This window comes from Paroedura picta, chromosome 9 (genome assembly GCF_049243985.1).
Source record: "Paroedura picta isolate Pp20150507F chromosome 9, Ppicta_v3.0, whole genome shotgun sequence".
Taxonomy (NCBI): Eukaryota; Metazoa; Chordata; class Lepidosauria; order Squamata; family Gekkonidae; genus Paroedura; species Paroedura picta.
In genome coordinates, this window is record NC_135377.1 from 41,619,533 (window position 1) to 41,631,846 (window position 12,314).

At 39.3% G+C, this 12,314-nt stretch overlaps 1 protein-coding gene across 1 annotated transcript in view; it reads right to left on the reverse strand.

Annotated features, from left to right (window-relative positions):
• Window positions 1-6,959: 6,959 nt before the first annotated feature.
• LOC143844824 (desmoglein-4-like) overlaps window positions 6,960-12,314 on the reverse strand; it is a 44,958-nt gene continuing 39,603 nt past the window's right edge. The window contains exon 16 of the mRNA XM_077352521.1: window positions 6,960-11,067. Coding sequence (XP_077208636.1) covers window positions 10,078-11,067 — 990 coding nt within the window. The 3' untranslated portion in view covers window positions 6,960-10,077. The remainder of the gene's footprint in view (window positions 11,068-12,314) is intronic.

The window sequence follows — 12,314 nt, forward strand, 5'->3', positions numbered from 1 at the left end:
AAACAAATTCCTAACCCAAGGCCCATCAAGGTTATCCCTACAATAGTTAAGATTATTATTTTGGCATAGCCTCTGGATTCCTTGAAGCATGTCAGTGCAAGCCAAGCTCGAAGAATAGAACCATCTAATGCAGGCTTTCTCAACACAGGTTTCCTGAAACCCTGGGGTTTCTTGATGGCCCAGGAAAGGTTTTCCAAATGGGTGGGAGTTAATTATTTTGTTATATTTTAATTTTAAAAAATCCTGATAAGGTGTTATGACCATATGTGGTTATATTGACCTGCCCCCCCACTCCCCAAAGGCTTATGATGGTCCTGGAGGAAAGGGTAGGGGCCCTAGTCATAAAAATCCTTGCTGGCCAAGGCTCATCACACAAAATAGTTGAGAGAGGTAAATACTCTCATTTTAACTTAATTGCACTGGGGCGGGTGGCAGGGGGTGACTTGAATGGCAGATGCCTGTGCCAGGCCTGTCCTCAGCCCAGTGAAGTAAGCAGCTGGCCTGCTCCTGACATTGTGGAAGGGGGCAGGATGGAGTGTGTTATCACATCCATTGGGAGTGTCTGCATGATGTCACATCTGTAACCTCAGACTTCACTTCCAGAGTTTCTCAAAGCATGAAGAATGTTTCAGGGGTTTCTTGATAGTAAAAAGGTTGAAAAAGGCTGATATAAGTGTAAATTCACAACGATATAATGGATAGCATTTGCTTCTGACCATAATAGCCATGAGTCCTCTCCCCTTTGATCCCATACCATCAAACAATTCAGAATTTTTAAAGCATAAAATCAAATCCACTTCTGGACACTCTCTTTCTAAGCAGGTCTATTTGTACTGGATGATTCCATTGGTTACCATGATTGAATAAGAAAATCAAATGCAAAAAAATATTTTACCATGAGAAGAGGCCCTGCTTTCTACTTTCTGTTCCGCCCCAGATCGAAACATGTCAAGGTATCGCTTTTAATGATCTCATCTTGAAGTGCTGTGACTGAATATTAAAAAAAATAGATTTTTATTCTCAGCGAAACTTTCTCAAGCTGTCATTCACAAATGCCACACCCATCTCAGGTTGAGTCAGCAAAAGCAAAGACACTGGCCTGCACGTAGCTGTGATTAATTCATTCTTTCAAAGCTGGAGAAGGCAGAGTGAAGGAGTTCCTTAGGCTGACTCACTCAGTGTCTGATACTGCTTAGTTTGTAGTTAGGGTGAATCCAGTATAAATCCACAAAAGATTGAAATCAGAGTTTGATTGGATATATTATGGTAGAGTAAATGTCTACAGTCAGGAGGATGTTGACAATCATATGGAAATATTGACAGCTGAGTCAATGGTTTGATGGTTTGAACACTTCAATATACCAAGAGAGCATTTTTCATTTAGGAGGAGTGAATATCCCCAGACATTTCACCTATTTAACTAGGTACAGACCCAGGGCAAAAATCAGGGGAAAGTTACAGAAGAGTTTCAGAAGAGTTTCAGATAGCTTTCCCCAATAAAGCAAACCATGTATTACCTCTTTCAGGGGAATTGATTGGATGTGAGAAGTCTTAGGGACATTGCCTGCCCCTCCCATAGGGACAGGGGAAACTCTGGAGAGAACTGAACTGATAGCAGATTTCTCAGAGGCAGAACAAGTTCTGTTTCCCCCCATTCTTGCTTCCCCCTGGCACATATTGCTCCTCCTCACTATCCTTCAAGACAGGGTTTGCTTTTTAAAACCTTGTTTTCCCACATGCCTAGCATATTTATCCATCGGAGCATGTACTTAGCAACATTTTTACAAAAGCTGCACCTCCAAAACTTGAAACACTGTCTGGGGTGGTTGCAGTGTCTTCGTGACAGACCCAAGGTGCTGTTAAAGAGTGCAATAGCATTGTGTCTCCAATGCATTTCCATTTCCCCTGTTAAATATCTCCATTAGAGACAGTCCCAGGAGATAGTGCTCATTATGATTGTCTTGCCAAGTCAAAGCGGCAAATGGTTCTTTTATTAGGATTTGGAGGCAATAAGCACACTGGTGTAGAGGTAGATGAGTTGTGATTTATTTGTTATAATTAGCAGGCAATTGCAACACAGATTTTCACAATTACATCAATCAATATCAAATCCAATCCCCCCCTTTCATACTCAACTAATAAGCAGTCTCTAATTTCTAATCAGCCACTGGGAGCCCGGTCAGCAGCAGAAATTGTGACCACTGGCCAGGGATGTGCAGCACCTGGGCCCAACCTACCCAGAGTTCCCAGTGTTCAGCTAACAACTAATTTTTAAACTACAACTCAAAGCCCCAAACAGGGGAGGGGGTCTCTTACTTCCCAATACATCATATTAGGAGTATTTTTCATAAGGAAAACAGAGGCCTGTGATGTCTCCCAATTATACCGGGCCACCTGTTGTTAACGAGCTGAGTTCATGTGAATCTTCACCCAGCTTCCTGTGTCCAGGTTCAAGAGGTTGAGATAAGCATGTTTACATAAGAGCATTGCTTGCTGCTTACAGCTGCGTTTTAGCAAGAAAACGAAAAGCCAGGCCTGCTTCTAGATCCATACAAAATGGAAGGAACAAAGCTATGTGATGTGAGAAAGGACAAAGGCCCATCACTAACTCCTCGTAACAATATCTTTCGCGTGATTTCCCATACAATGATCAACACACATTGTTGCATCCTGTTGGAATTCTCAGGATGGGCAAATGTGTTTCATCTTACAAAGCACTTTCACACCCTTCTGGTTACTTGAGTTTCCAGGAAGCAAAGAGTTGCACAAGTGACACTGCTTTCCATTCATGCAGAGCATGACGTGAAGACGTGGAAGCCATGCCAGCTGATGTGACTGCATTTTCTCCATCTCCCCATGAGTTCAAGCTTGAGTCTAGACACTCGGGATGTTGGCACACAGCCTTTCACGGACTTCCTTGAATATAGATAAAACTGGAAATCCTGCTGACTGGTTTAAGTGTGTGTGTGTGAAATACCTTCGAGCCGTCACCAATTTATGGTGACATCATGGGGTTTTCAAGGCAAGTGATTAAGCAAAGGTGGGTTGTCATTGCCTTCCTCTGAAAAGTCTTTCTTCATAGTCACCCATTGAAATACTGACCCAGTTTAATTGCCAAGATCCGATGAGATTAGGCTGGACTGTACCATTCCACATCCCCACCTAGTTAAAGTGGTTGACTGGTAAAAGTGGTTCTCACACATTCTTTCTGTGTTCTGTGATATTATAATCTAAGGGTCTACTCTTGTATGTTTTTAGACGCTGAAGGCAAAGAAATATGATTAGATTATAAGATTGACGGTGCAATCCTAAAAAGATCTATACCCTTCTATGTCTGTTGTAGTCAGTGGGTTTAGAAGGGTGTTATTCTGTATAGGATTGCACTGTTAAGCATTAAACTCAACCGCATAATATTAGGGATGTATATTGCATAATAATGAATCAAAATATGTCCCCAATCATGCCCATTTTAGTATTGATAATATAATTAATGCAACTTCAATAATTTTTGACATTTAGCAATGATAGGAAACCCAGCTTTAATCATTCTTCTGACACCTCACCTTCGGCTATCAGTTTGCTGGGCGGCAGGAGGGACGGAGGGAAGATCGAGTGACTTAGTGGCTATATAAATTATATGATCATTGCCTACTTTGTGAATGTCTCTGTCAAGCAGGATCATCCCAGCTGTATTTCTAGACACAGCTTTCCCACCAATCACATTTCAGGCTTTGGGAGGAATTTCTGCTGCTGTTCTTTGTATGTGGTCTCTTTCATTATTTGAAGGCAAAACAGCCAGCCTGGATGGGAGAAAGAAAGGGATATTCAGATGGAAGGCATAGAACCCCTGTGATAGGCAGCTCACCTGCTTTGCGGAATGGGAGGGGGGGAAATAGAAACATAAGTTTAGGCTTTGCCAACAGCTGTCCTAAACCAGAGGGATGCAAGAAATCAATGATGAAGAAAGATCAGATCTCTTTGTGTGAGAAAGAATTGATTCAGGATCTGAGAATTCTCATCATATTTACTTTCATGTTAAAATAGCCTTATCTTTTGTTATCAAAAATCATGTGTAGCAAGTTGCGAAGCTCTGATAGGGAAAAAAAGCAGGTTCACATGAAATGAAAGTAACAGAAGGGGAGATCTATTTTAAAACCAAAGTACATCACATAGGTGCATTCATATTTGTATCTGAAACTCCATCCACTCCCCACTTTAGACCAGGTCAGCTGGGATGGAGGAAAATGCTGAAATCAGCCAAATTCAGTGAGGTTAGGTAAGGAAGAGCAGGGTTTAGTTTCCCTTTCTTGAACATTCAATATTGGTTTAAAATATATTCCACTGCTTCAGCCTTCTGTTTGTGGATGCCAAGAAAAGAAAGAAATTTTACCCATTTAGGGTAAATTTACCATTTTTTTATGCCTCCTGCTGCCCACTATATAAATGAGAATTTTGATTGCCTTTAAAATGAGAATGATTTCTGTATGACATTTGACAGTGAGGATCCTTTGGTAAAAGAGGCACAATTGCACAGAATTGCATTCCAGTTGGGTGTAAAACAAAAAACATTAAAAAACATAAACCAATTTCATATTGAAGCCAGGACCAAAGCAAGTTGTTCCTTCTCCAGTGTACATATATTGTGATGAATGCTTCATTAGGACTGGAAACTATCGAAGGTTACAGTGCTCCCTTAATCCAAATGTCATTAAAGTTAGATATTAAAGAAACACCATGATATTCCACACAAAAACAGATAGCACAGAAAATTGTAGGACTTCACTGAAACTGGAAAGCATTTGAACTTGTCTAATGATGCTCCATGAATCTAATGGGTGTTCCATTAAAAATCTGGGCAGAATTGAATATTTATTCTATTTATTTATATTTAGATTTGGATTTCTGGCACAGCTGGCTCATGGCAAGTTACAGTCAAATTAAGTACACATTTCAGTTAAAAGCATAAAACTATAACTCCCCCCCCCCAAATTACCCAGTGCCCTACAAGATTGCAGGGAGGAATAAGCACATTTCCCCTCTGACTCCACAACCTCCCTTGGTGGCAGGTCCTGTGCAGCTGCATTAGGGAAGTAAAGCAGGGCTTCTCTTAGGGCCATTCCGTATGCCATAAATTTAGCATAATACTTACCCCCCCCCCCAGTCGCTATATTCCGGGCATTCTGCATGACTTCACCAACTTCCCACATCCAGCCATTTTAAAGCGCTAGTTGGTGAATTCCAAAAACTGGATTCACCAACATATGTAGCGCTACCTACCGGAGAGCAACCAGCAGGCCACCAGCCCCCCCACAAAAAAGGTATGGAGGCGAAGAAGTGCTATCTCCTCCTCCAATATCCTGCCCTCATATCCGCCTCTCTCTCCCTTCATCCTGGGAGTTTTTTTTAAAGTGAACTGCCTGGAGCAATGAACAGGTGTTCAATTGTTCAGGCAAGGGCAAAAAAAAAAAATCCCCCAGAGTTGTAGCACAAAGCATGTCTTTCTAAGCTTCCCCCCCCAATCAGGAATGAGATTTATTTTTAAAAGAAGCAAGACTCGTGATTCCATAAGTGGTGGCTATAAAGAAGCACTATGCATCTATGATTAATGCATAGGCGTTTCAATGGAGAACTATTGATTTTAAAAAATGGCCATTGTGGGCCCTTTAAAGCATTGTCAAAGGGGATTTCTTGTCTGGCTTGATTGACAGGCAGAAGAGAGACACATATAAATCGCGTTGCTCTCTTCCGCCATTTCCAGCAGCCCTTGTGGAGGGGGAGAAGTGCAAAATGGCGGCAGAGAAAAGCGAGACAGCAAAAAAGGTGAGGAGGGGCTGGGAGGTGAGATAATATGTAGCGTTATACCACTCAGCTGGTATCACACTATTTTTAACAATGTGTGGAAATGCCCACATTCTCTCTTCTCTAGCTCCTATGGACTAATAAAACCATCCCATGATCTCTGCCTTTCCTTTTTGTTAAGTCCTGCTTGCCATTCCCCACATTATTTAGTACGTTTTCCATGCTAAAACTACAAAACTGACCAGCCTTAGACAGAGCATATTTTTAAACATTTCCTGCCACTTTGGTCTCCTATACAGGACAGTCTTAGGCAAAAGATTGTGGAAACAAATTTGATTAAACATTTGATTTTCCTTTTTTGAATATGTTGGAGGTGAAACCTCAAGAAATGAAGCATAACAATTAATGGTGATGATTGAGCTATGTCTTGAAGAGGAAAGAAACATGGACCCTGAGTGGATAGAGTTTTTTCAACTTTTGGAGGGAAGGCAAATGAAAATCAGTTCAGTGGAATAAGAGATGATACATTAGATGGGTGGCGTACATTATTTGGATGCAGAAATCTTGTAAGCAGATGAATTTAGTGGAAGTTAACTGAAGGGAAAACAAATGGTTGTGGACCGTGAAAAAAAATCAGTGTTTTAGAAGAAAACTAAATGCATGTTCATTGTTTTGAAGAAGGATCATGGAGATCAATTAATTTGATGTGAAAGTAATTGAAGGGGAAATGCTCTGGAATGCTCACAGCAACTACTTCTGCCTTGTTTTGAGTATATGCCCTTGGCCAAGTCTTGCTTCTGGTTTGAATCTAAAATATAATGGTGGTTTCCCTCAGCTCCCCCACCACCTGCAGAGAACCCCATGTCATTCCTTTGGGTCTCCTATCCTCTATGAGCAGCAGTTAACGCTGTGGGAGGGTCAAGTTGGACATTCCATTCCACTGATGGCGATCCAGTCCCCTGTCTCCATGGTTGCCAACAGTGGCCAGCTTAATGCCTCTAGGAAGCTTATGGCCAGGGCCTGAAGGAAACAGCACTCCCTGTTGTTTATACCCTCCTCTTGGCATCACTTTTTGCAATTAACAATCTGTAATGACAAAGAAACCTAGAAAGACTGTGCAGCCAGAAATATTTTATTAACCCAAATAATTCTTTGACAACTTCAAATGTAACGTTTGCCAATTTATTATAACCCCTGAACTTTAATAGTTCACTCAACAAACAGAACAGTACAAAAAATCACATCAGAAAAAACAGCAATGGGAGTTAATACTCAGAAATGCTTTGGGCAGGCAACCTGAAAGACAGAGTTGTTCCTGGCTGTTAAGCATCATAGTAAGCATGTAGGTAAGCAAGCAAGTATTAAAGCAAGCCTAATTTTGCTAAATATTTGCTAAGCAAATAAGTATGTTTCTTTGTTAAGTGTACTGGCAAAACCTATTATTAATAAAGACAGTCAGTGACTAGACCTAAAACATTTAATTATATTTCTGCATTGGGGTTGTTTCAACTCTCGGAAACAAACTAAAATTAAAAAATCATTTTCATAATACAGCAAATGACAGAGAAAGTTATTTCAGCTATGTCACACTGTAAATACACTGTCAATACAATAGCTTTGTTTGGCATAAAAGGCCTTGTGTAACCATATCATGTCAAATTGAACAGTTAAAAATGTGCCTATAGATGGTCATTTTGCTAACATGTTACAATAAGTAAGCACATGGAAAGGAAACTTGGCATTTGAATTTAACTTGCAAATAACACTTTCCCTCCCTTTCCTCAAATTTGCAGCAGCTATCATTTGTACCAGTCAAGACTTTCCCAGGAGAACAATGAAATGCTATTCCATTTGAATGAAGGATGTGAATAATGACTATTCAATAGGAATCCTTAAGATTTATAACAATATCAAAATCTGAATAAATAACCAAATAAAAATTTTAAAATATACTTTAATTCTAATACTATGGGATTATCCTTTACAGGTGAAATATGCAAAAGTGGAAAAGCAACCTTGGCAATTCAGTAGGCATTGTTGCATACATATAGAACATATAAGGCATATCTACATCATACAACTGAAGAGCATTCTGCCTTTCCACGAATCCCTAGGTTTTGTAGTTGGAAGTAAGGGATCTCTAACAGAGATGTTTCGGAATCTTCATAAAACTACAGTTCCAGGCCTCTTGGGAAGAAGTCAATGTAAACTGGTCTAAAACTGATTAAAGTTTTTAGTGTAGATAAGCCTTGAAAGAATTTCAGACACAAGCCTCTAAATATGAACCGATCCAAAGAAATCTAAACAAATAGAATTCTGTTTCCATCATTAGAACTTATGCAGGGAAATAACCAGACATCTTTGTAGCATCAAAAAAGGTAAACTGTAAGTACCTGATAAGAATGCAGTACCTAGACAATGACTTTGTATTCATAGCTGATAGAAACACCTATCCTTTTTTTTTTTGACTCCCATCAACGCACATTTTAGAAACACAGGAAGTGAAATGGAACATATGTCTACCCAAATAACAACAATCACCAAAAGAATAGAGAATAGATTAGTATAGCCTAAAGAAAACTTGTGAAGCCCTATTGTATTTACACTATTGGTGTGCGGTGTCTACTTTAGATTACATATGGTACATAACTAAAACATGAAGGCCAGATCCCAAAGAATTATGCAGCCACTTCTGCATGCTCAAGGAGGCTTTGGCCGTGTGTACCTCAAACAGCTATACCTCATACCATGTGAGGTATCATGCCATTTTGAAATGGATGAAAGAACATCTCCAATAATGTTGTAATGAACAATGGAACCAATAGGCTGCTTTCTGATTCTGTGCTAATATATGCCTTGTTTAGTGATCTGTGACATACTGTTGGAGACTGCTGTTCAAAGAAACAAGCCATTAAGAATACCTAAAGTAGCTCCTAGCCAATATATTCTATATTTTTAGTATTTTATTTTTAAGCTATCCACGAAAGCAGTAAACAACATAGAAAAGATCTGTGCATTGTAATCCTATCATGTTTATTTAAAAATTAATGTCCCCTGATTTCAATGGGGCTTTGTGTAAGGGTACATAGGATTAGTGTTTTGCAGCAGCATGTAAAACATTTATAGTGCATTATTAGTAGGGCAACAGTAAATAACTAAATTATTATGGGAATACTTGTTTGGCAGAACATATTTAATAAACCCAGTTTTACATTCAAACTGTACCTTTTGAACGTAATACCTTTTCTATACTTTTTATATTATCTGCTTCATTTTTTATTTGATAGCAAAAACTCATTATCCCAATAAAAGTTTTTGTTTTGCCAATATGTCATGATCCATAGTAAATTAAGAAGGCTACTGTGCAGGAAGCTGTTTTGTACAAGTTGAGAAATGGAAAATATAGCCTGATATGGCTAATTGTTTCAGGTTCAGGCCTGGCTGTAGCGGTATGTAGAAGAGTGTGTGTTCAGATCAAAGCAAATTTTAAAGAGTTGAGGTGGTATTTTATGATGGTACTTAAATGTGTACCCTTTTCATTTATAGATTGTCATGGCCTACAGTATTGCCTTCGAATTGGAAACTACCTGGAATTTGCTAGAGGCATGCATGATCACTATGAAACTCTGCGGCATTGACAATCTGTAATATCTCAAAGGATCTCAGTAAGTCATCTGAATTAAATGTATGGAATTTGTTTCCTTCTGACCACATTTTGATATTTAGCTGCTTCATATTTACCCACCAGAGAGTGTTAAGAATGGACTGAACTACCTGTTGCACCTGGAGTTATTATTAAGAACAGATTCTACACAAGCACTATAAAATTAGGGGAACACATTTAAGAATGGAATGAAGTAGCTCAGTAAATATTCCAAGCTGTTCCTAAAATCCAGCTTGAGTCCAGTCCCATTTCTTTAACTTGGTGGCAAAAAGTAGTAAAAGAAAATACTATGGTAGGCAAATACAGGGCACTTTGACTGAAGGACTATATGGAGATGGGGTGATGGGTTAACAATGCTCTTCAACAGTAAGTATATACAAAAAGCTATGGAAATGGCTTCTTTAATGTTTGAAAAAAATTAATCCATGCTTAATGTACCCATGCTTCCCCTATATGTATTTCTCATTGGAACTGGATATGCTTGTCTTTCCTAGATACTACATTTTCCCCTTGGTGCGATTTGCTATGTATAAATAATAAACGTGTCATGTTGTGGCAAATTTAAAAACATTGCAAATGTTGAATTTTGTAATACTACAAAACTGTTTATATTCTTACTGATTAGAATACTGTATTGTGCTGTACTTCGTTACTCTTCTCCGAGATGTACCAGGGGAAGCAGATCCAATCGCCTGGCTAAAGCGAGTATCGGGACTGAGCATTTGGCCTGTGAAGCCACCTATCCCCCCCATGCCACTCACACCACCCATTCCTGCCCCAGACACCACTCTTTCTGTAACAACCACATTACGTGCACCTGATAATTCAGCAGGAATGCCTAAATTGCCTTGCATGGTATTGCTGGGGCGAATCACTCTTTCTGTCACAACTACATTAGATCCCTCAGGTAGATCAGGAATGCTCATAGAAGTGGGGATCCTTGAATTTGGTGCAATAACCCTTTCAGTGACCACCACATTTGATCCGTCTGGTATATCTGGGATATCTATCATGCCATGGAAATCAGCGACTGAGGCAGGACCAAGCACTCTTTCTGTGACTACAACATTTGATCCGCACAACGGATCAACACTAATTGTGGGAGGTTTCATAGCTGGTCCAGATGTATATGTCTCAGTTACCACAACATTACCATGGAGTACTGGGTCAGGTAAAGGCCTTGGTGGAGGTTGGACAGTAGAAGTAGTTGTATAGGTGTTTTCAGTAACAACTGTTGTACCACCAACAGCAGTAGGCAGTGGTGAAGACATTGGTGGAGGTACTGGTGGAGGCATAGATGAAGATGTGTTAACAACAATGGTTGTTCCTGGTGGTGGAAGATTCATATCTATTTCAGGATTGGGAACAGATAGCCAAGGTGAGTTGGGATCTGGAAAAGGCTCAATTTCAATACCCAAGCAGATTTCTGCAAGTGTCTTAAACTTTGGTCCCAATGTATCTAGATAGGTGTCATCTAGGTCCTCTCCAATAAAACTACAACAGCCAATGGAACCAACAGGAGTTCCTATACCCTCATGGTCATATATCAGTAGACAGTCATTGGCAGGTCTGCCTTCATCTTCATCTGCATAAGCAAACGCTTTCTAAAAAAGAGAGAGAGGGAAGACAGAATTAGACCATTCTTATTTTCTTGTCATTTACATGGTGAGGAGAATTAAAATTACCACCAAAAAATAACACGGATTAAGATTGAAAAGCAGAGAAAATATGTTGAATGTCAATGGCAAAAGTGGATGCAACAGTTACATCTATTGAAGTAACTTTCTTCTGTTGTAAGCCGAAGGCTGGACGTACATAGGGATGATATATTTCAAATTATATAATGACTTGAGAGGAAGTGTTTTTGTATGAATTTTGTGCCCAGTGACCTTAGAAATGGCTAATTCTCTTCAATTTTCCATACCTAGACTGTTCAACTTTTTGATGAGTTCTGTGTTTAAGAAATCCAAATTATTCATTAAGAAAAGTCAAATCCTAACATCAGTCTAAAGTATCAACATGTTGGTAATTTCTCCAGTGCATACAGTATATGCAGTACAATTTATTTTGGCATTGTGGTCATAGAAAGTAGTCAGGAACAAAAGACTCACTTCCACCCAATGAAAATGTTTTGTTACTTTTCTAGCTTCTAAGATTCTTCTAGATATTACATACTTTCAAGCATATTTTTGAAACGTAGCTATTAGAAGCTTACTTTAAAAAATGAAAGCTGAGATTCAGTGCCCCAAACCACACCCTCTATATTTTCTGTAATTCCAAGAAATCACAACATATCTGCCCCATGCAAGTATATTAAATCCTTCTCTTAGCACAGAGGATTGATGTTCACAACACAAGTAGACTTGGTTGGATATTATTGTCCCTTTCAGTTAAAAGAAGAGCCTTGTTCCATCAAAGAAGACTGCATTGACATCTGAATAGCTGTGATGTAGATCATAGATCATTAAACTCAGTTACAACTAGGGATGGGCATCAATCAGCTCAGGAACTAAAGTTCATGGTAAATTTGAGCTGGTTCAGTCAAATGGCATGAACTTTCCAGCAGTTAATGAAGGTTCATGCTGGTTTATGAATGGATACATTTCCAGGCATACTCACTCTACTCAAACAAAGCATTTACCAAACTTCAAAGCAATAGGTGGGGTGAAATTCTCCAGCCTTGGAAAAACTATTGTTAGTTTCAAACTAGTCATGTCTGTTTCCCTACCCTTTGCCAACATTCATTTGAGTTCACTCCCTATTTTCCTGCACAGTTTGTAAATCCCCCCAATTTGTGATACTGTGCTTTGAGAACAGACTTTTAAAGCTTGCAGTGCCAATGCCACTGGGT